Source organism: Venturia canescens, chromosome 7, assembly GCF_019457755.1.
Source record: "Venturia canescens isolate UGA chromosome 7, ASM1945775v1, whole genome shotgun sequence".
Classification (NCBI taxonomy): Eukaryota; Metazoa; Arthropoda; class Insecta; order Hymenoptera; family Ichneumonidae; genus Venturia; species Venturia canescens.
In genome coordinates this window covers 6,120,291-6,143,792 of record NC_057427.1, presented here as the reverse complement: position 1 = coordinate 6,143,792, position 23,502 = coordinate 6,120,291, and the positions used below count along the sequence as shown (strand labels likewise).

The window sequence follows — 23,502 nt, the reverse complement described above, 5'->3', positions numbered from 1 at the left end:
TTGGCACTATATTTTACAAATCGTAACCCTCGCGATATTTCCTAGAGCCAATGGCGGGACGAGGTAAGAACGAGAGGCTGCACGTGGATTCACGACAAAAAGCGAGAAAAGATCTCGCTCCGTTGTCTCTGCTCGCGTCGCAACAGAACGAGCTTCGATCGCGGCCAACAATTTATGGAACTCCGTGGGAAACATTCTAGACAAATTTCATGATATTCTACTCCTCGTTTTTACGAGATGCAAGCTTTCCTCCAAATTACATCTTTCCACAAGGACTTTTTCGCGTGGGCAACATTTATTTCATCAGAACGAATCACGAAAGATAATTCTTTTTGTTTTCTTCGAGCACTCTTCGAGAATGTAAAAACTCGAAAAAATAACGACTCCGCATTCAACGATGATTCAGTAATTTCGAGTATTGCTCAGATTAATGGAGCAATAATGAGCCTTGAAATCTGGCGAGGAGTCTGCAGCAAGATTTTCCGCTTCCCTTCCTTGAGTATTTCCAGATATTTGTTGTCCCCTCCCGCTTCAATTTCGTGCTACACATGGCCTCCTTGGAGACCGTCTTCTGGGCAGAGGGTAGCCGAGTCTTGTTACCCCTGAGCGAAGCCAGGGCACCGTCATATTTTTTTCGAGAGTAATTTTTGTCCGAATTTCTACAACACTAAAATTTATTTCGACTTCAACCCAATTGCGAAACTGAAATAATTATTTGTAACGATCATTGGGCAGCGCGGAGACTGCACAGAAAATCTGAATCCCTCAAAGTTACTCGGGAATTTATGAACTTATTTGAAAAGGTGAAAACGACCGATGGGAATTTGGGAAAAACGGAAACCTCGAGTCGAAATTCGGCGCGAAAGCCCGAGCGGGCTCGATGTAAGGCGCGCACGCTCTCTTTTCTCTCTTTGCCTCGGCAGATTTCACAGCGGCGGCCGTTCTCCCGTCAGTCGCACGCCAGCCGTCGAGCGGTTAGCACGTGCCCGGATATCCTTATAACACGTGGCTTTGTAATTGTTTATGTGTGTGCACGGAAAGTTCAATTTTCCGGGATATTTACCATCGAAAATTGAACCAATTGATAGAAAAAGAGGATTTCAATGAAATTGCCACTTGATGTTTGGGCAGTGATGAAATTAGTGGGCTGAAAATAAATTGTTTCGTGAATTGGTTAATTAAACCGCGTGTTCTGGGTGCTCCAATAATTGGAAGCGGTAAAGCAGTGCTCCGCAATGGTGAAATTTCGGCCAGTGCTTTTCGATTGGTAAACAAATTGAACAAAATTCTCAATTCAGTTTATTAAAAACTTGATTAATTTGTTGATCATTTTCGTAACTGGATAATGACGAATTCAACGACTCTTGGACTACTTCGAGGCTACTATTGAATATTGCTTGGAAACCCGTAGCTTATTCGGAGGAGGTGTAATCGAGTGCTGGACCCATCGATGAGGTAGTTAGAGATAGAAAAAAATTCTGGAGTGTTTGAGGATAAATTAGCTGTGTTGAATCGAGTAGCGAAGCATGGTTTCCTGATATTCGAATAAAGGGCGAGAATATTAATCGATAAAGGTAGAAAAAAATCAATCGTGTCTACGTGATTCAGCAATGTGGGAACAATGTGCGGAGCGAGTGAATTAAATTAAATTGGAGATAATTGGAATTCCGATGAATACGAACGTCAGAACTTGAATATTGATTGATCGCGACGATTCCGTGGTGTGTACTTTGACATGTACGTCTAATACGTATTTCAGTGTGTGTGGATAAAAAAAGGAGAAGAAATCTCCGATGAAATTCGATGAGTCAAATTTGCGACAAGTGATTGAGTGCGAAGGCCTCAGAGGAATAATCGAGTGATTTTTTATTAACCTGTACAAGTGTCACACGAATCCATACACATCGCGGATCAAAAATTCATTATTCCCTTGGGGAAAAAGTGGGCCAAGTTCTGAAACAGTGGATGAGATTATTAGGGGCCAAAGGGTATTGGTGCAAACTAAAGATGAATGTTACCCGCGGGTCAGCCTGATAACGACCACGCACAGATACCCCTACTTTTCCAACATGAGTGCAATCTTCGTAATACTCTTCCTGCTCTTCACCCCCCGTACGTCACGAGCCGATAATTTGGGTACGTATATTCATCATTTCATTTTCACCACGCTAAATAAAGAATCAATTATGATGCACAATGCTTAATTAGTGGTTTAGAATTGCTGGATGATAACCAACATCGTTGCGGATGCAACGCTATTACAACATTACTTATATAAAATATCAATAATATTTCGTAATTAACTATGATTTATAAAACGGTTTATGAATTGGTCGCATTCGAACATGGTAAATACGTCAAAGTACAAATAACGCTGTTATCTCATTGGTCTGTTTACTAATCATAAAAAACTCTAATATTTTCATCATTACTGAGCACTGCTTTCGGTATTATTGAATCCAAAATGGTATTGAGCGATTGATTAGCGCGTCGGTGGTAGTGAAAACTCGCAAATTACTCATATCGAGTAGCCACGACATTTTTTATAGTTTCAAATTGAGGAAATTTATTTAGCGGTCAGGACGCGTGGAAACTCTGCGAACGGAATATAAATTTGCGGACTCGAGCGAAAACACCGAAGCATGAATATTCATTTCTTTAAAGTTGTCACATTTTCTTGCGTTTATTTATTCCTCGAATTTATTGACCAATATCTCATTGAATAACTTCATTTTCAACTTTTTCGTTCGATTTACCATTATTTATGATTTTAATTACCGCAATGTGGGATTAAATTACGCTGGGTACGGTATCCTCGTGTCATCCAGTCAGTCCATACACAAATATATGTATTCGTGCATATGCGATGCGTCAATTCGTACCGTGCAGTGCATTCAGTCCCGCGCGAGTCTCTAGCAACGCCGCCCGGATACCCCACATGCAAATGACTGACACACTCGGATCTCTTGGCACGTCGCTGTCTCGTCGAATTCCGAAATACCTATTGATTCTGATTTACCATATAAAGCACGCCGAATACTTTGGGACGTAATTTTTCGATGGCTTTTGTTATTGCGATGGCGCTATCGTCGGCACGCAAATATTCCAAGGTCTATTGAAAATTACGGCATTCCATTATAGTTAAGTTCGGATTGCAGTCATTTTAATGCCGTCTCACTTCATGAAGGACTGCGACGAGAATTTAAGGGGGGGTCCTGGTTTGGGAAGTCAAAAAGACCGATCCTTTTCCGGAATGTTTTAGACGGGAAGCACGTTGAAGTAATATTCTTCTTCTTTAGAAGCGTTTTGTTTTTCAAACTCACTAAAAATATAGAACTTCGCAATTTTTTCAGGTTTTTATAGGTTCATGTGGAAGAAAAATGTGAGAAAATGGAAAAAAAATTGGAATTTTCGTTTCAGACAATAATTACGAGCTCCACGTTGTACGTAGCTGTGAAATTTTGACAATCAGACTTTGCGCATAAACCATGGACAAATGAGTATTTCTCTCATGAAAAAAATGTTTTTGCACTTTTGAAATATCCTTGAAACTATGCTGAAAAGTTTGCTATGTTGAGTTATTTCCGCGTCTATCCTAAAAAAAAATTCCCGAAAAGAATCGATTTTTTTGGCTTTTTAAAACCCCCTTTACTCGTTTTTCATGTGTCAGTGATACTTTTTTGACAAATATGCTGGCTTCTCGCTGCAATTTCGATTAAAAAAATCATGTGGGCTTTGAGAAAGTCTGACGGGAAAGTATATTCACCCTGCGAGCTCTTTCCTCTCTTTTTTCCTCTGTACTACGCTCCAAATAACACAAAGTGTCTTTGTACCATCTCTCAGTGAAAAAAAAACACTATATTTTCCACCCTCTCGTTATTGCATACTCGCTTCAACTACAGGGAACACGATTGTGATTCGCCTCGATGGTTTTCGTTCTTTCTAGCGTAGGGGACAAGAAATTTCTCGATCATGGTATACGTGCTATGTATAATCGGGTTCACAGCATCCTCCATCAAATATAAATATACATAGATGTTTAGGCAGATATACGAAGCTCCCCACACAAAATTCACAATCCAAAACCCTGACCCGATTTTTTAAATAACTCTCTATGCACGAAAAACGACAAACACTATATTGGCATTTTTCCATTGAACGATTTTGTTGAACTTCAACGGTGTGACTTCACGTTTCTTCTTCTTTTTATATTCTCTGTAGTCGAACTATGACGAGTCAAAAACTGTGAATATCTATAAAAAAGTGACTAGTTGCTCGTATTTACACGGCTTTTTATGAATGTTCAAAAGCACTAAAAAAATTATTTTCACTTTACATTTATTATTTTATAAATCAAACATTTTTTTCAGTTACCGTTTTCTGGCCTCAAATGTCACTGAACCTACAAGCATTTGGAAAATTGAGAATAAAAAATTTCGAAGGCACTGGCTGTTTTCTTAAAAAATTTCATTCAACTTTTTACAAAATTACGTTCAAAAACACACGTCACATTCGGCAGTCATTTTTCCCGTGAATTTACAATTTAACAGCAAAAATTCGTACAGTTATAAACGAATATTAGAAAATTGTATAATCGTAATAATCGATAAATTCGATTCGATTGCGTTAGAAAGTGCTGAAAAAATCCTTTGAAACAAAACAGCTGAAATTTGAGAAAGAATTTTTCATCCAGAGCCCTAAAATAATTGTGGATTAGCACCAAAGCACGTTTCGCTCTCGAGATCTCGTTCGAATTTACTCTGTAAACGACGTTTATCGGATCTTTTCGTTTAATCGGTGCCACACGTATAATTTTATCTTTTTCCGCGCGTATCAACGAGAACTAGTACTCCTTGTTCGCTCTACGCTGTACCGAAACACGTTTGTACGTTGCACATACTCTTTAAAAGGCAACAAACTCGCATCTCGCTCAATCTAGGTCGATGTAATTTTTTTTTTTTTTTTTTTTTTTTTTTTTTACACGTGAAGTACCTCGAAGTACATTGACACAGCTTGTCGATAAGTTGAAAATAAAGTACTCTCAGAACAGCGTAGAAAAGAGAAAAGATTATTCGTTCTTTTTGCTCCATAGCAAAATTGCCGATTATTTTGTGCTGTGCAGGCACTTAAATGAGAATGGCTTCATACCTAATAATTAGCAATTTACATGAATTTGTTTGTTTTTAACGAGAATTATTATTTTTTCGACTTATCGACTGTTTTTTCTGTTTTTTTGTTTTTTTTTGAATCGTGAATACCATTCACTGGGAAATAAAGAATTTTCTCGAAAATGTCAATCATTCGGTGGCGTACGCACGAGTCAATATTTTTCCATTAGACCAAACAATTTGTTAATTCAACAGTGTCCGCTCGCTTAATCAGCAAAATAAACTGTCATTCTGTATTTTCCGGATATTTTGAGACCGCCATTTTTTCACAAGAGAATATGAAATTAAACTCTATCGATTATATTCGGTGTTGGAAACAATTCGAGTCAAGCGGCACGGCAGCCTGAACATTTGGACGCTGCTCCTCTTAGTCGCAAATTTGGCGCAGTGGCAAGTGAAGCAATTTCATTTCAGCGCTCTCCGAGCATGTACGTATATATATCCAAAAGCCGCGTGCACGTTATCGTTGGTTCGGTGCGTACATAGTGTCAATATGTGATGTTCGATGTTGAATGGATGAATCTCTAATTTTTGGCGTTTTTCATTTTTAATGATCATACGCTCGCTTCCTTGCTAGCTTGAAACTTTTTATCGCGTTATAACTCGCGTTTCGTATTTTTTCATTGTATTGTCGAAAACTCTTTTTAGATAATTTCCTGAAATTATTCGCAGCCAATGTGACGAAATTCAATCGCGTAAACTTTGGCAAGGAATTTTGGAAAAATTTTGGCAAGGATCGGTTCAATAGTTTCGGAGATTTTATCAACGAGCCGCGTCCAAAAACGTAATTTTGAGAAAAAGGCGTTTAAACAAAGGCAGGTACCGCACTGGGCGGTGCGTATTAGCGTGCTCAGACAGCCAAGTAAACGTCGCTCAAAAGTACTCTTGGACTGCTCAGATCTTTATAAAATTTTAGTAGGATACTTTTAAATATTTATACTTTCGAAAAATACAATGAAAAAAATCGATTTTTTGACAATTCTGATTGGGCTAGACCCCTCAAAAAAACTCTATTTCAAATTGAGTCGTCATTGGAGTTTTCTCAACTTTGCTTTTTCGGTGAGTAAGAAGCGAATGTGGACTCAATTCAGCGTGAAATATCCCATAGATTCATAGTGCCATAACCAGCCATAAATTGTACGGGATCAGATCCAACGTGTCCAGGCCGTTGCGTGCAGAATGTATCCTTTGACTTAAGTAGCTTATGTCCACGATTTCCCACAACAATCGATTTTGATTCACGATAGGAAGCAAATTGCCCCTGATTTTCCTAGCGAGCGATGCACGCGTACGAGAGGCGCTGTCGACGCGCAGTTCGAGTTTTGTTCTGTCTTTGTGTGGGTGGATCCTGCGCAATCAGTCAGCGAGCAATTTGGCCTCGGGATTGAAAGAAAAATTGTCAACAACAGCGAGTTGTTATTTATGTTTTCGAATTGTAAAATTTGGCATTTATAGGCGAACCTGTCGAAAAGCCCACTGAAATACGAGTGGAAAGCCGCGCACCAAACTAGTAACAAAAACCGTTTCGTTTCGCTTCTCTTTATAAACTATTTTGAATAATTAACCTTCTGTATTCTCCGAGAGGAAGGATGGAAACGAAGTTTGTCCGAAAATTCCTGTTTGAAAGTTGAGTAATCGTTGGGTCCTCGAGCTTATCGATGTGGGGGCACACGATAGTAAGTTTTTCACACAATTCTCCATTGTCGAAGCTCCTGTAACAGAACTGACCATCCGGAGTACTTTCCCGAGGCGTACCTGCACTGTTCAAAATGGCACAAAGAGAAAATTCAACCAAAAAACTATAAATATAGTTATCGATACGAAGTTCCGGAATGGGAGAGTTTCCTGAAAATTGGAGTGTTCTCGTGCAGATATAATTTAATGAGGAAGGTTCATTAATTAGTTAGGTGGAAAATTTAGTTCGGCAACGTAGCAATAAAACATGAATTCTCTGCACGAAGGCGAGACGAAATTTGAACATTCTAATTACAAATTATTATCATGAAAGTTTAACGAATAATACGAATGATTTTTCCATCCAATTTTTATTTATTTCACTCCAAATACGCGACATGTCGCCGTTGAATTCGTCGATATTCATGGTAAAGCCCGTTATTCTTGTGATGACCTAATTACCGATAAAACTTTAACATGGCACTTGGTGCGAGGCAGTTTCTCGAATTAAGGGCCAATTAAAATCGTCATCGTTATATCTGTGACGAATTTAGTTGCAATGAAATGAACTAGCTTATTTATTTTCCACAGTGACTTGGTATAATTAATTGACAGCCGATACGCATCAATATTGTGATCGAACGTCGATTCGTTCTTTGTTTAAATCGTTCTAAAAATATAACTTTCATACATGAACAAAAGAAGTGAAAAAAAAACCATTTTATTGATGAGCGTAGGTGAAAAAAACAACAATTTTTGTATCTTACACAATATTCTCCTTCAATGCTTTGTCGCAATCTCCTGTGCCTAGTCATCGCTGCAAATGCTCAAAATTTTCCGTAGATATATTGATGTACCACCCCGGAACGTGTGAGCATGTGTACGTGTGTGATGCTGACGAATCTAGCGTCATAATAAAAACTGGAGCGAACGGCGTATCGGGAAAAACCTCTGCGGCTGTCGACAGACGAAGCGCTCTCGATATAAAATTCCGTCAAACTCGAGCAAAGCGTATTCGCGTTCTCGAAAAGACTTTAACGTTGAACGAGAATTAAAGAAAATGTAAAAAAAATGGAAAATATATATCCTCGGAGTAATTGCAAGAGAAAATGTAAAACACAAACGGAGTGTGCGCAAAGCAAAGTATCCGGGATCCTGAAAGAGATAGAAAGGAAAGAGAGAGAGAGAGAGAGAATGAGAAAAACGGAAAGAAAAATGAAGTACGGAAATCTGAGATTCACCTGAGTGCCCGTTTACCGGACATTCCAAGAATCCGAGAAATCCACTTAAAGAGTTTAGAAAAAGAGTCGGTGCAAAGTGTGTGCTCGCTGATTGTACCGGCAGACATTTTATATATGCGCGAGAAAAGTTCCGCCTGTCCAAAGAGAGAAAGAGGGAAAGGAAGCGAGGTAAAAAAATGGAAAAAAGAGAAACGAAAAACTTATGAGTTTTAGTAGGTGGTTGAAAGACGAAAGCACCTAAAGAATCGAGAATGCAGCAAAACAATGGACCAGTTAGAAGCTTCGAAGACCCACTTCGAATAAGAGGGAAAAGGAGAGAAAATAAAGATGGAGAACGACGTGGAAGGTCCATAAAGGGACTGAAGTTGAATGGACGAAAGTCCTGGAGTCTTGGCTGCTCGAAACTCTGGACAGATTTTTTTTCTTCCCAGTAAATACTTAACCACAGATTTTTGTATCACTCCGTAGCGATAAAAGTTTCTTTTCAAATCAATAGTCCATTTATTCGTGGTCGTTTTCAACACTCCAGTACCTCGAGCGTTCCCGCGTTCCATTCGATATAAAAAAATACTTGGCGGTCATTCGAGTCAACAAAACCGTCGCGATCCCGGAAACCTGTCACGAGAAATCCATCAAAAACCGTTTCCAGTTTTTTCTTCACCCCCGCCCTCCATTTCTATCATACCCAAATATTTATTTTATACACCATTCAATAATTCTTTGAACCCACAACGAAATTGCATATAGTCTCGTGAAATAATAAATAAACAAACTCGTCCTGAGGGAAAAATCGTTCAATCCCTTTCCCCACGAACAACCAGTTTCCTCTTATTTAACAAGCTCCACTGGATATTTTTCTCTAAAAAGCTAACCCCAATATTCCACAATGCATTTCAAGAATCGACCCAAAAAAACGCGCTTAAAAACCATCGTGAAAATATACGCACGATGCAAGTTCGTATCAAATTTTCTTTCTCACCACATCAGCTTCAGCTAATCTCTAAATGCAACAAGACAAATTGTCCTTATCACATGTCCGTTCCATCAGTCATCCATTTCCGACATTGCTTATCTTACACTTATTATATTCGAAGTAGGCATCTTATGGGATACACATATCGTCCTAAACCGATCCATTACACGTGTGACCCTCGAAAGGACCCAGACACTAGTCTCTGTATGGACACTCTTCGTCCTTTTTTACCCTCCGGCTGTCTTTGTCGACATCCAAGCCCATTCGGACAGAACTAATGGACCAATATCAGCCAGATATGGGTTATGGACCTCAAAGAATCCCACCCTGCTCTCTCCGGTGAGCCTCTTCTGTACTTCTCCTCTCTCTCTACCCCCTTCTCCCTCCTTCCTCCTTCTTTTATATATGAACGTGCATGTATGTGCCTTCAACTTTGCGTATTTCACTCGCCTACTATTCTAGTGGCTCCATGGCAGAATATCCCGCGGATCGCCGCGTGTCTCGAAACTTTGCTCGTTCATATTAAACGGCGTAGTGTCCACAAAGTTTCATGTCGTGAAATTATCCTGGCATCCTCTTACCTCTCTACCGCGATCTTATATATCTCGGACGTGTATGTATACGTGCATGAGAATTTTCAAGTATAATGCTTGTAGAGACATGTATATCGATGGACAAATAACCGCTGGGTGGTCTGGAGAATATTGACCATTTTGGCATCTGGCTAATCATCGAATGTCTTGCCACCCTTGGCATACAAGAAATAACCGTAAATTCAATACTTCAAACGTTCCCCAAGGTAATTGTGAATCCTCGGAGATTCCGCCGGTATTCGTACGTTCAATATTGCGTGCATACACGCTGGAGATTGTAACACAGGCGACCCTCTTATCACTGATCTAACAAGCTAACGATCACGGGTCAACGTGTCCAATCGGACTAATTCTCAAACGCAAAGCTGTGTTAACAGTCAGCCAGTGTGAAAGGAGTATTTATAGACGTAAATAGACGTTAATACGGGAGGGATGGAACTTGAACTCTTGCTTCAAGACGAGTACTTGAACTCGATCTTCTAATGAAAATTGAGGAGAGAATAAACCACGTTTATGGACTCCTCCGAAGCTTCCATTCGCCGAATCCTTACTTCGGACTCGAGTAATGTCTGATTTAAATGCCCCTAAGTATATAAGCGCACGTATCGTCGGTACATGAGAAAGGGGAGGAACAGAGATAAGTGCTGGTACAGCAATTTCCTTGAGACACGAAACGACAAAGAGGACAACGACATCGTCACCGGAAACGAGACGAAATTATTCGACCGACGAAAGTACTGGAGACGCATCTCGCAGCCAGAACGACTAGACACTATTTATACACGCTGTGTATACGTCTGTATTTATCCATTTTGTACGAGTTGCTTATAAAAGCTTTGTTAAAATAGGGAGATACTGCTGAGAGACCCTGCAACCTCGCCAAGATCGTGAAGTTCGAGAGAGAAGAATTCGCCAACTATTCATCGTACCCTATAACAACGAAATTGCAAACTTTCTTCACTCATGTCTTAGCGTTCAACACAGAATTGGTTATCGTCAGACAAAATGAATTACATTATTCGTTATAAATTGTGAATATTCATTTCGTATCCGGAAGCATCGTGTATCGGATCGTGCCTTCGATATTTATTACCGTTTTCGAACGAACTTCAACACTGAAGCTGCGATATCCGACAACGGAATTTTTCACACACTGGAAACACTAGTTTATTGGTCGAGATAAATCTCGGTTCACGTGAAAATCCGAGAAAATATTTTATTTCAGTAAGAGTAGGCGGAGGCAAAAAGAATTCCAGTTCGAACAAAATCACGTGGGTTTAATTGATTTGTTTTCAATAAATTTTAGAGAGTTAGTCGAACGTGAAGCAAATCATTTGCCATTCGAGAGAAAAAATGTCGGGACAAGCAATCTGCCGTCGAACAAAATGGTTTGGAAATAACTGCAATCACAACTGGAACTTTCAGTGAGGGGAACGATATTTTTCATTGTTTTTCTACTTATCGCGAATTTCGGTATTAGCGTCATTGCAAAAATGCAGGTAAATGCGCATTCATTTCACTTTCCCGCAACGAGGTCACACATTGTTTTCTTCTGCTCTCGCGCGCTTTTTTCCCATTTATTTTCCACGCTTTTTTCTTCAGGTGCCATTTCCGAATGTAGTTTATTCACGAGCTCCGTCATTTTCTTGCTTTTTAATTAATGGCTGCGCGCGGAGCCTGCAAGCCTTCATTTGCGCGTTCTGTAAATTCCTTTATTTTTTCATACAATAAAATTTCAAATGAAACGAGTATGTTCGAATCTCCAGAGCGAACGCGACGTTACTGGATTCCTGAACATGGAAACGAAGTTATTCACGCGCTCGGAATAGTGTCAAGCATCAAAAGGACAGTGCTATTTTCAAGGAATTTTTGAACTCCGAACGATACGTTGATGAATTTTCGCACAATGTCATTTCGAATCTTCTGTTTCGCAATGCACATCAAAGACTGAGGTTACCGTGTTGGAAATATTCGTTGAACAATCTACCTTAACTCGTGTTTTCTCTCATATTTATCAGATCATTTACTCGGTAGCTCCACTCTCGGGTTCATACACACACGTACGACTATTCAAGCGCACGCGGACACGGGCGCTCGAACACAACGAAAGCATAATTTCGAAGGTAAACTCGAGAGATATTTCTCCAACGAAATGTAATGGAAACGCGCGGAGCTTTTGGAGCACGTATATATTTCCTCGTACGTTTCGACCAAGCCTCGATAATACCGTGCACATAATCAAGGACTCGCTTTGCGCAGCGGATTCCGTCATGAGGTATGCGAATACGTTTTTGTGGACAAACGAACTTTTGAAAAATGATGCAAATCGTACAGAAAAAGGGGAGGAGAGACTGCGCCATTTTTCTCTAGCCGCAAGAGGATCTATCAAGGAGGAAATTCCTTTTCACTTATTGTTTCATCGAGTCAATAAATTCTTTGTATAATAACCGTGAACCTTTGATCATGAAAATTCCATTGAAATATTTGACATTGCGCGCGAAAAGCTTGCAGCGAATAATGGGCCATGTGGAACGTGCTATTCTAAGATAAAATAGAATCGTTGAACTTATGGGAATACGAGACGATGCTCGGAAGAGATGCCATACCTGATAATTTACGAGGTGATAGATACGCATTTTGGAATTTCGCCAGGAAGGAAACACATTCGAGGAACACGGAGCAGGTTTTATTCCCAGTGGGCTGACAACCGAGCTCTGCCATCGGCCATATTGTGGGTGACACTGTTTGGCGTTGTCGACTAAGAGATCCTTTACTTACGTACATGCATGAATGTATAAATCTGTATGAAGTTGGATAAAATGTGCACGGTAGATAGCAGTCGAATATAAATGAACGCATCGTCCATGTGTGTATTTCAGATTCGCTTGCTCAGATCGATTTTCCGAATCTATAAATAATGTTTCCATGCAAAAACCCGGACGATGGGAACGTTCTATCTTTCACCGGTACACTGCTGAGCGTATAACAGAATGAAATACATGGACTTTACAAAATGGAGTTGTTTGGTGCAAATTTGAACAAGCCCAGATGCTAAATTTAAGGCACCTGCAGTTTCCCGATTTACCCAGCATTCTCTAAGTTTCCAATGGGAGGACTTGGCCACCTTATGTAAATATATAACCGAGTATATAAGCATGTTTAACTTGACTTTTCTGGGCGTAGCTAACAGGCTTCCGGATAATGAATTCAGATAAAATAAACGCGAGTATGGAGGGTGTACGCGATGTTTTTTCTCCCTACATTTCGTGCAACGTACAAAATCCACCGCATAAAAGTTTATACCTACTTATTTATTTCTTCCATCTCACCCTCCCATTCATCCTTTTGTTCAGTATATATCTCTGCTTGCCCTTTCTCCTCCTTTTTCTCTTATTTTGCACTGTTTTCTTTGCTCCTTTCTCTAGTTCCCTTTCTCCCCCCTCCCTTCGCTCTGTCTCCCTTCCTCTGGGCCCCTCTTACTCTCGATCTCTCCATTTCCACGACTGGCAGCGAGTCAGCGAGTACCTCGGCTTGTTTTCCTCTTGACATCTTCATTTGTTTTTCTCTTATCGTTTCCTCGCTGCTTAGTCTCGTTTCACCCTCTCGTTGCGATTCTGCACAGCCGCTGCATCTCGCGGAAAAGTACACACTCACCAACAAACATGAATGTAGCTACGTACGTGTGTGTGTGTGTGTGTGTGTATGTGATTACTGATGTATATCTATGTGAAATGTTGGTGTACAGATTGGTGCAGAAAACAGAGTCGACCAACGGTTTTCCAACCAGTACCTTTCACGTCGTTTTCTATCTTCTTCCTCTTTCTTTTTTCTTCCTCTTTCACGTTTTTTTGCTCCTGCGGTCGTGTACACGTGCGCTCCGATTGAGTTCTAGTTGAAGTTGCAGACCATCCTTTCTCCCTCTTACTATTTCTCTTGGACTGTATCCCAAACTTGAAACAGAATCGTATGAAGCAAGAGTGGACGCACACACATAGAGACACACATTCTTGTAGATGGCGAGGTTTTCGATGATATCGAAAACTCAACGAATACGAAATCCCTCAGCTCGTTTGCCGACTTTCCACGCTTTTCATCCCATTTGGACGCGAGGTTGAGGAACGCGAATAAAAAAAATTAAATACAAGAGAGAAATGGTGGAAAAAGAAAAGCTCATAATCGATTTGGCTTACTCCCCGGATGTCCGAAATTCTGGCTCTCTCTATTTTCCTGGCAATCGACCATGCTCTTGTACGTAAATCTACATATTAAATCGATCTTCTATTTTGCGGTCTACCGCATTCTCTCAATTGCCCGGAGGCTCCTTTCAACCTTTTTTTCTTCGTCTCCGCTTCGTTTGATTTAAAAAATACAAGTATTTCTAACTCGATTCATTATCGAGACTCTCGTTATTGGTAATTGGAATATTTGCATCATGAATCGAGGGATCCTCGCGTTGCAAACAAAAACACATCAATTTTCTCAATCATCCTCTACATTTGCGGTCTCATCAAATATATCACGAGAAATTCGTGTCACGCGTCGATTCTCCTCACGATAAACATTTTTTCCTCCTTTCCTCTTCCACCCTGTTCTCATTTTTTCCGGAGGGTCGTATCTTCACTCGGAGATTAAATAAGTGGCGAAGGGCGATGACTCTTCTAGCTTCGACTAGGGAGGAAAAATCAATATTAAAAAAAACAAAATCTGGCAAGATTGAGGGAATGAGTTTGCTGAGAAAATTCAAGATTACGATGGAGCTCGTAACATTTTAGGACATGCTGTTCGAAGGGGTTTGTCAAACGCCCATAATACCTTTTATATATCTATGAGTATATATCGCCCACCCTTAACAGTGGCGTGGGAGGATGGCGGAGGACTTATGGCATGAGGCTGTAAGATGACGTGGCGTGAAAGAGTGATCTTTTGATGCTCGGAACGAACATCGTAGTCGCGAAAAAAAAGCTCAAAGCCGTCGTTACCGCAGCTCACAAACACACCCCTCCTCTCACCGGAGAGTACATGCGGGAGAAGGAACGAGAGGGAAGATTGGTTTGTCGCGGTTTTGAGGCTCGCACGTCGTTAATCCTCCTCGTGAAAAAGCACTCCCTCGCACTCTTCCCTTCAATCTGAAACTTACTGTACTAAACTCTCTGTGAACAAACAGTATCAGTCACTATTCTTTTTTACAAACCTCATATTCACTGGTTCACGAGTCTTTTGTGATGCTGGGAATAAACGTGACAACAATCGCTAGCTCAAAGTCACTAAAACTCGGCTTCATTTGGTTTTTCTAACGCGCATATTTATTTCGATTAACTTTTTAACAATTCTTTGATTATTGCTGCGATGAAATCTTTGCAGGGTGTATGGAACTGTGACTTGGGGACGACCGAGGTGAGGTGGAAACTTTGCCTTCGTCGCTCTTTGTCTCTTGCCCCCTTTCAATTCGAAGCTCGCAATATATGTGAAAATTATGCCTTTTACTTTGGTGCGGGGAAAAGATCCGATGAACGGACTCTCGTGTAACCGTCAGTTGAGCCTCTTGTCACAAATCCAAGAGCGCGTTTGACGCGAGGTTACAAGGATATATAATGGAGGCTGGAAAAGGGAATGAAAAATCAACAATAAGGATGAGAAAGGTTCACGAGACAGTCGGTATTAGAACTGAAGCTGCTGGTGAAAGAAAAATCATAATCGAGAACCGGAGAACGAGAAGCCTCGGAAATACGATTTAAAAATGTCTGTTTCTTCAAAAGCTTTAACCATTCTTCTCACATTAAAATGTTGAATATGTAACGAAATAAATTTTTCACATTACAAGGCCATAAGAAATATGAAAACGAAAAATTGGCTATCTTTTCTCATTTCTATTTTCGATCGTCGCTTTTTTCCTACGAGTCTTTTTCCTCTCGCCGAAAAAATTGATTCGCTGATTTTTTTTATCTCTTTCAAATTGAAGCTGTCGATGGTACGGTATGAGGCACAAAGCACAGGGATCCCGTGAAATCAGGAGAATCGATCACACAGCGTGTCTACTCTTTTTTCGCATTCCGTCGTGATTGGAACGCGTGTGCTCCGACCACTGGACACTTTTGTGTCGTCAAACTCAATCCCCACCTGATCAATGACTGGAAACACAGATTTTCCAGCTTTTCTCTAAACCATTTTCCCGATGCATCAGCCTCGAACAAATTTCGTTATAATGCTTCGATGACTCGTGTTCTACCTTGAAAATCGTCATCCAGATAGAATAGAAAGAAATTCACGAAACCTTTTTTTTAACGACAGTTGAATCAGCTCCGGTAAAAAATGAAACCGACGACGTTTTTTACGAATTGAGTAAAAGAACAATGCATCGGCCTGAATATTTTTGCGAATCTTTTTCAATGCGGAACGACCAAAGTTCTCGATTCGGTCTCGCGGTATTTTCAATAAATGTTAAGAAACGGTTTTCAATAAGCAAAACTCTTCAACTGAATAATTTTTATTTCTCTCGCCAAATATATTTTCCATTGTTCGTCTATGACAGAAAATAGCTGCCAAATCATTCCTTGCATTATCTCGGGATAATCTTTAATCCTCCTTCGTCTCTATTTTCGACGATATCTCGCCACGCAGCTCGTACTTTTACAGGAATTATGAATTTATGCCCCCTCCCACGAAGGCCGGTGTCGGACCAGAATTTTCAGTAATACCCGGACGAAAAAACGGAGTAGCGAGGGAAGTGGGGGGTCAAAAATGCACGCAGGGAAAACGCCAGGAACAATGCGGTGCAGGCGGACCCTTTCCGTCGTTAATGATCAACCCTCCCGAAGGCCCTTTCTGGTAACCTTCTCGACTTTCTAAAAGCTCTCTTGGCGGCGAAATCCCTCTCCCAGCCTCTCATCCCGAGTCACTTTTATTTAATAAGTAGTACGGGCCAGAAGAGCGTACGAAGAGTTTTCAGAAAATTCTCTAACGTCTCCGCGACAGACGAGCGAACGGAATGAGCGAAAAGAGACGTAGTAAAAAAGGGAAAAGAAATCAAGCCCCTGGAGGTTCCGGGGAAGAAGGCATAAAAATTGCTCCCTGTCTCGTTAGGGCTCGTTTCTTTTATACCCTCAGGCTCATATGCACTGGATTCTCTGCGCAGAGTCTTAGCACGTGCCCCCAGTAAAGCCCAATCCTTTTCTTCCCTTCATTCTGTACATGTCAGTACGAAATCTCCACCCTCAACGTGGAGTACAATAATTTACTTCATTCTTTTTCGCGAGTAAATAATTTTATGATCGAGCGATAAAACAAGGATTTTTCTTTATTTTCCATCGTTAAAAGTACAAACAATGTTATCGGGAAAAATAAATCATGATGTTGATGATCCGTCATATTTTTATGACTAGAAATTTTTTTGTAACGAACCATTGTTAAACAAACCTAGGGCGGTCCCTCAATCATCTCTTTTTCACATATTTATAAACTTTTCTCCTGCTTGTTTTTGTTGTTGGTGGTGCAGTGTTCCTGAACAAAATTTCCCGTATCTCTCACCACTTTTTTTACCCTCTCTAACTTTCAACCGATGCGTTTAACGAGCCGTGTGACGTTTGGTCGTTTATCGATAGGATCGTATGCTGGTGCCTTTTTTCCGGAGTCGATTCATCTGCAGCCCTTGCGGAATCGGCTTGCCCATACGCTCCGATAACCCCGATAAAAACAATGTGTAGTACTAAAATGTGGTTCGAGAGCGGTTTCCTGTTTCTCCCCTCCCTCTTTTTCTCACGCTGCGACCCTTGCCTACGGCTCATCTTTTTTATGCTCCCAAATCTTTTTCGTTCGGGTTTTAAGACCGGAATATAATGTTCGTGACTTTACAAAATCTTCGATGCAACCGGACGACTCTACAGATCACATTCGATTTGAGATTCGATTTAGCTCCGTCCCGAATAGTGCTCTTGATTTTTTTTTTTCGTTCGGAAAGTAATAAACTTTGATATAAAAACTTTTGGGACTTAGAAATCATGCGTATCCTGAGGAACCTTTTTTTCCAGCATTCATTCTCAACGACCATGCAGATTTATTCTTACTTGTGTGTACGTTTATGGTTAGGCGTATCAATGTCGTTATATTTTCAATGAAGCGACACCATTTCGCTGTGGTGCCGATCTGGGCATCTCTGGTTAGCATTTGAGGTCGAATCACCTCTCTATTCTGCACCACAATGAGACCACAACATATATATGATGAATTTCACGTCGACTTTAACGTTTTCAAACCCGCCTGATGCTTTTCGTACTCTGCAAATGCTTCATTGGATTTTCTATGCGCGAGTGCTAAATCGAAATGGTAAGCCACTAATTTCTAATAAAGCTCAAATCACTAATAGCGATTTGAGGCAATAATATAAGCCTTCAGGCCGAAGTGTTCAGGCGCGATTACAGCTTCAACCATATTCCCCTAATAATAGTTGTTCCAACCATTCAAATTTTACCCCGATTTGAATGAAAGAATATATTGTAAACGCTGGAATTGCTCGTTATTTTTAATTAATATTGCAAAATCGCGTATCAATATCGATTCCGTGTGGTTCGAGAGTGACGAGGCTCAAAACGTGTCTAGTTGGCGTGAAATTCTTCATGTGGAATTTTCATATAAATTTACGAGACTCCGCCCCTCATTTTTTGGGAAATTTAATTTTATAAGCCCCGTATTTATAGTCACGATAAAATATCCGGGTGAATGTATGACCTCCCGGAACACACGCATATATTTGAGCTAAAAAAATGAAAACAAAGATGAATGTTGGCTGTTTACAGGGGTTACATTCTATAGTTGTATATTTAAAAAAACATAGCAGCCGAAAAAGAGAAACATGATTTTCCGTGCAGGGTTTTTTCGTGATTTGCATTCGAGATAGGAGAGTCTGTAGTCCGAGGAAAACCGGTGCCCCATGCGTTTTGATTAATACGTACTCAGGAGATTTTCATTTATATATTTATTTATGTCTATGATTTTATTGGACTTTCTTCTATGCGGATTTTACGAGCCACGCGAGCATTTTCGGGAGATCGAGCTTGAAGTTAAATGCCGTGCATAAATAACATTTGAGAACGTGGCTCGAAGAATGAAAGAGCTAGAGGCGAGGCAATTTTTTAAAAACAATGCTCGAATCCGGGGGATAAAAACGAGTACGTTGAAAGAAGAGAGCGTGTTGGGTCGAGGGGGCGGGGGTGAGTTGCCGCATGTGTTTGCTATGTAATGGTTCGTGCCAGGGGTGCTTGTATAACGGTCAGCTCTCGCAGCTGCGTGAAGGATGTGAAAAACACGTGCCCTGATTGAAAAAGTAGGAAGACACACCAAAGCGAGAAGAACAAAGAGTGAAACGGAAAGAAGGCGAGCGAGAAAGAGCGAAAGGGAGAAAGAAAATTAAAGGGACGACACACGGAGACAGGGTGGTCAATTTCGCTAAAGAAAAGTTGTGCGACTGTCGAATTTTTATCTCGTGAAAAATTTCTAGGATGAGGAAAAACTCAGGCGCACGTAAACGCAGTAGGACAATCGAAATGATGAAGAGACGAGACCCATTTCTGGGCTGGCATAGCTCCTACATATATATACAATTATATGCATATATACACACCCGTATATATGTGTAAAACGCAAGGGGGATGTTACGTGGGGTCAGTAGCATATCTCTTTACCGTTCATCCAGCTAGACCACGCTATGAATAATAATCATCCCCTATACGATTTTATCTGTGTTTTATGTGTGTCGGATAGCAATGAGTCTCCATGTAAAAACTACGGATGCATTTATATACGTTGACCCAGCCGGAGTCATCGTCGTTTCATTTCTAAATTATCGATGTACATTCTATTTTTATATCCTGCCGAAAAACAACGAGGTAGAATATTTATTTCATCAGTATCTACGTTCGTTTGGACATTTTCATGATCACCGAAAACTACTCAAGATTAAAAAGGAAGATGCGCAAACTGAGAAAAAAATCGTTCCGACAACTAAATGTCTTCAGTTGATATTTAATGATCTAACGTCCGCTTGCGATAAATAATTTATCCGAATCGCTAAATTTTTGTTTATACGAATTAACTAAACGAGTCAAACCAGATCTTTTGTTCGAAGAACTCGGAACATTTGTTTATTTCTACTTAATTCACATACACTTTTATTAATATATTTATTTGAATATCAAGTATCGAAGTATCTAAACGGTTTTGGTGGAAATAACAAATATTTTGTAAATCGAATCTTCAGCTTAATATAACTCAAAATTTGTAGAAATATATCCAACATTATTTGTGGAGAATAACAAACAATTTTGATACTCGGATTTTTTCTTCACGTAGCTCAACAAAATCTTATCGTTAACGAACCGAATCAACTGTCCTTACAAATGTCTACCTCAAAAAAAAGCTCAGTGTATTTAACGTGTAATTTAGTCGAACGAATTTGTTTATTTCTCAACTAACCAACTAAATTTCTGCCCCACCAAATGGTTGATTTTCTTTATTTCACTTGTTGCTACGAAAAACTTTTTAGTCAAGAAATCGTAACAGAGGTAGATATTATTGCAGTAAAAAGATCGCAATCCTATCATTATACGAAAAGACAACTTTGTATGAAAGAAGCACTCGAGTGGCTACCTATTTAAGCACTAAGATGGCAATAAGCTAAAGAGCGAAGGAGTCAAAAGCACGCGGAAGACCGCTTCGGTGAGCATTTTATACAAATGTACTGCAGAGATTCATTGTAAATGTGTGTGTATAGTTTGTACTTCAGTTCGTCCGTACACGTGAAGATTTTTTCGCCTTGCTTAATATGTATGTATATAGACTGCTAGTGCGAAATTAAAAGGACAGGGACCAAGTACACAGGACAGTATAACGTTATGGCGCACACATGTCAAGCATGTTTTACGAGAACGCCTCGGAGATTTATGACAGGGAGGACCCCGGTAATTTCGTACAGTTTCTTTGGCTCCCTGGTTCGCTACCAAGGTCTATTCCTTATTCCTTTGGCCAACTAAGTGCCGACAACAATAAATACACACACATATATATGTGTAGGTACTGTTCGTGTAGGTACGTATTGAGGAAGCAGGAGAGACTTTAAGGGGGAAAGAGGTAAAGAGAGGAGACATACGGTAGAGCCTCGTGAGATCGTGTGCCCCTTGAGTCTGCGATTCTTGAAGCGAATACCAGAAAGTGTGTCTTCCAGAGGGGGAAAATATGCCAGAAACAGTCATAAGAGTGGTTAATTTCAACGCGAGCATCAGTAAACTCGTGTCACTCGTTTCTCTTAATTTCCTTTATTTTTTCACTGTTGCTGACTCACGATAAAATCTCTTCGGGGCCTGCTCGCTACGTTTTATTTTTGCAATAATTCGAAAAAAACATTGGCTCGTACTTTTTCTCGGAGGTATGGAAAGAGTCTCGATAAAACGTCTCCTCCGTCTATTTCTTCGCGTTCATTCAATTTTATCGGTCCCCGTGGACTCGTCTCGCACTTCCCTCTTCGCGGAGTAACATTTTTTTAGAAATGTTTGTGTCCACACGAGCTCACACGGACGGAGGATTACACATGTTCTCAGGAGCAAACGGACTGTAACGTTGCAACGAATTACGTCGAGAAGAATCGTTGAAACTGAAAAAGTTCTTTGACAACTCTCCAGTGCTCAATTATCGACTCGTTATGGGATAGAAAATAAATTCACTTGCTCGTAGAACTATCCGAGTTCGTTGTACTCCGAGTTCGAGTATAGACGATTCATTTTTAAGTAGATTATACGTGTGTACATACCTGTCTCACATATTTATGTGTATATGTGAATATATCGATTTTCGTCGTTCTTGTCGACTGTTAGCGGCATTTAAGGTCGATGAATATTCATGACTTTCGCTGTACGGCGCATCGACCCTTCCCTCTCCCTTCCTCCGCCTCTTGCCCCCCCCCCCCCCCCCCGTTCATCCACCCAAAAGCCACACCTTCCATCGTCCTGTTTTTCATAGGCACGTCTCCATCCGCACATCAAGTGCCTGTATATACAAATCCTTTCGGAATCCGAAGAGCTAGCTCGTACGCAAATTCCGAAATATCTAGAGTCGCGACAGCGCCTCTGAGACAAGTGCATTTATGTTACGACGAGTCGTTGGCAGCGAGTCTTTACCGGAGCGATAGCGTTTCCAATCGTTTTCGAAAATTTTCGAAATTCAATATGATTCGAAGTACGCGTAACGGGAGCAACAAAAACGCGTTGAAAAGTTTAACGCACTCGTTTCACGCCATGCTCTCTTGCCCACGGGAGCTCTCCGGCGCCAAATTTGTGTAACTGAAGACAAAAAGCCTCTCCGATGAGCTCCGACATTCGCGAAAAAATGGAACGACCGGGCGAGAATGAAAAAACGATTTCCTCCGGTAAAGACCACTCGGAGATATTCTTGACAGCGGAGTAATCTCGAATTGTTTTTTCACTCGAAATATGTAATCAGCATCGCTGATTACAAAAGAGTTTAGGAGGAGAGGAGAGCGGGCGAGGAGAAAAGATCGCTTTGCCCGGCCTCGAAGGTTCTCCTCGTGCACGAGTCTCGTCCAAAAAAGAGCTAAGACGCGGGGTTTTTTCTCGCACCTATATGTGCGCACACATGGAGTGTAACAAACAATAAAGTCTGGTCGAAACGGAGAGCACGAAAGTACTTTAAGGCGCCCCTCTCGCAGCCCTCGCAGTGGTAAAAGTTCAAGGCGATTTTGCGAAAGACTTTTGCCAGCTCGTTTACGGTTCACGCGAGTTTAGAGGCCCCGAAAGAATTCTCTCGGAGAGACGAAATGAGAGTCGGCAGGGTGGAGGGGGCGAGAGTGAAAAGAAGGGTGAAATGGCATTACCAGGGGTGAGAACGCTCGTTAACGCTCCCTGCTCTATTGTTAGCCACACGGCCCGTTTTTAGGCACCAACACAAAAATAATTCACCACTTAGATAGAGACCTTTTAATTAAGGTTAGTTTAACAAAAAAATTTGCCTTGCTTCGACCCTCGAAGGATTACTCGAGGCATGCTCGTATGGTATTCCGGTATAAAATTATTTAAAAAACCACGCAGATATCACCGATTCCATCGCCTTGATGATCGATCTCGGGTGTGCAAGTTCGTTAGTAACACGAGACGGGATTCTGCCTCGCGCATAGTCCGGATGAGCGTGCTTATGACGCGGATGAGAAAAAAAAGGAGGGTACAGACTGACTCTTATCTGTCTCGTCGAGACCTACACACTGGCCCATTCTAACGGTCCGTAACATGCCAGCCGGCAATCCTCACGTGTCTCTCACGAGATCTTTTTCCCCTTCCCGCCACTTGGGATCCAGTTACTTTTTTTTATTTACCCGCTTCTGTTCATCGTCTTTCTGTCTCGCTCTTTCTCTTGCCCTATCTCTTGCCCGCGGTCATCTCATCTTTCCTCGTCCCTCGCGTTCATCTTCCTCGCTCGTTTCCCGGAGCCAAACTCTTCATAACGTTTCGTCTAATGAACTTTTCCAATTAAAGCTTCTCTTACGCCCGGAACAAATGTTTCTTTAATTATAACGACGAAACTTTGAGCCGAGGCCGCAAGGATTTAAAAACGTGAACTTTCGAAATTTATTCCGCGAAGACCGATTTTGTATTTGGCAGCTGAGTTTGCTCCAATTCTCTCCATTACGAGTGCATCGCTCCTCAAGACTATCGATAATTACGAAATAACTTAAAACTCAGTCCAAGTGCATTCTACCACTAAGAATTTTTAGAGCTGACGATGAAGCAACGAACATTTTTCAAATATCTGGGCGCATGCGAACGAGCTTCGCCGCAGGTGGCACGCAGTTGGAATTC

General features: G+C 40.8%; 2 protein-coding genes across 5 annotated transcripts in view; one reads left to right on the top strand and one right to left on the bottom strand.

The window, feature by feature from the left end:
* Positions 1 to 23,502, bottom strand: part of Teh1 (tipE homolog 1) — a 304,821-nt gene that overhangs the window by 164,923 nt on the left and 116,396 nt on the right. The gene's annotated exons all lie outside the window — the stretch shown is intronic.
* Positions 974 to 23,502, top strand: part of LOC122413245 (protein eva-1 homolog C) — a 92,891-nt gene continuing 70,362 nt past the window's right edge. For all 4 annotated transcript variants that reach the window (XM_043423457.1, XM_043423458.1, XM_043423456.1 and 1 more), the window contains exon 1: positions 974 to 2,136. In XM_043423457.1, coding sequence (XP_043279392.1) covers positions 2,070 to 2,136 — 67 coding nt within the window. In that variant the 5' untranslated portion in view covers positions 974 to 2,069. The remainder of the gene's footprint in view (positions 2,137 to 23,502) is intronic.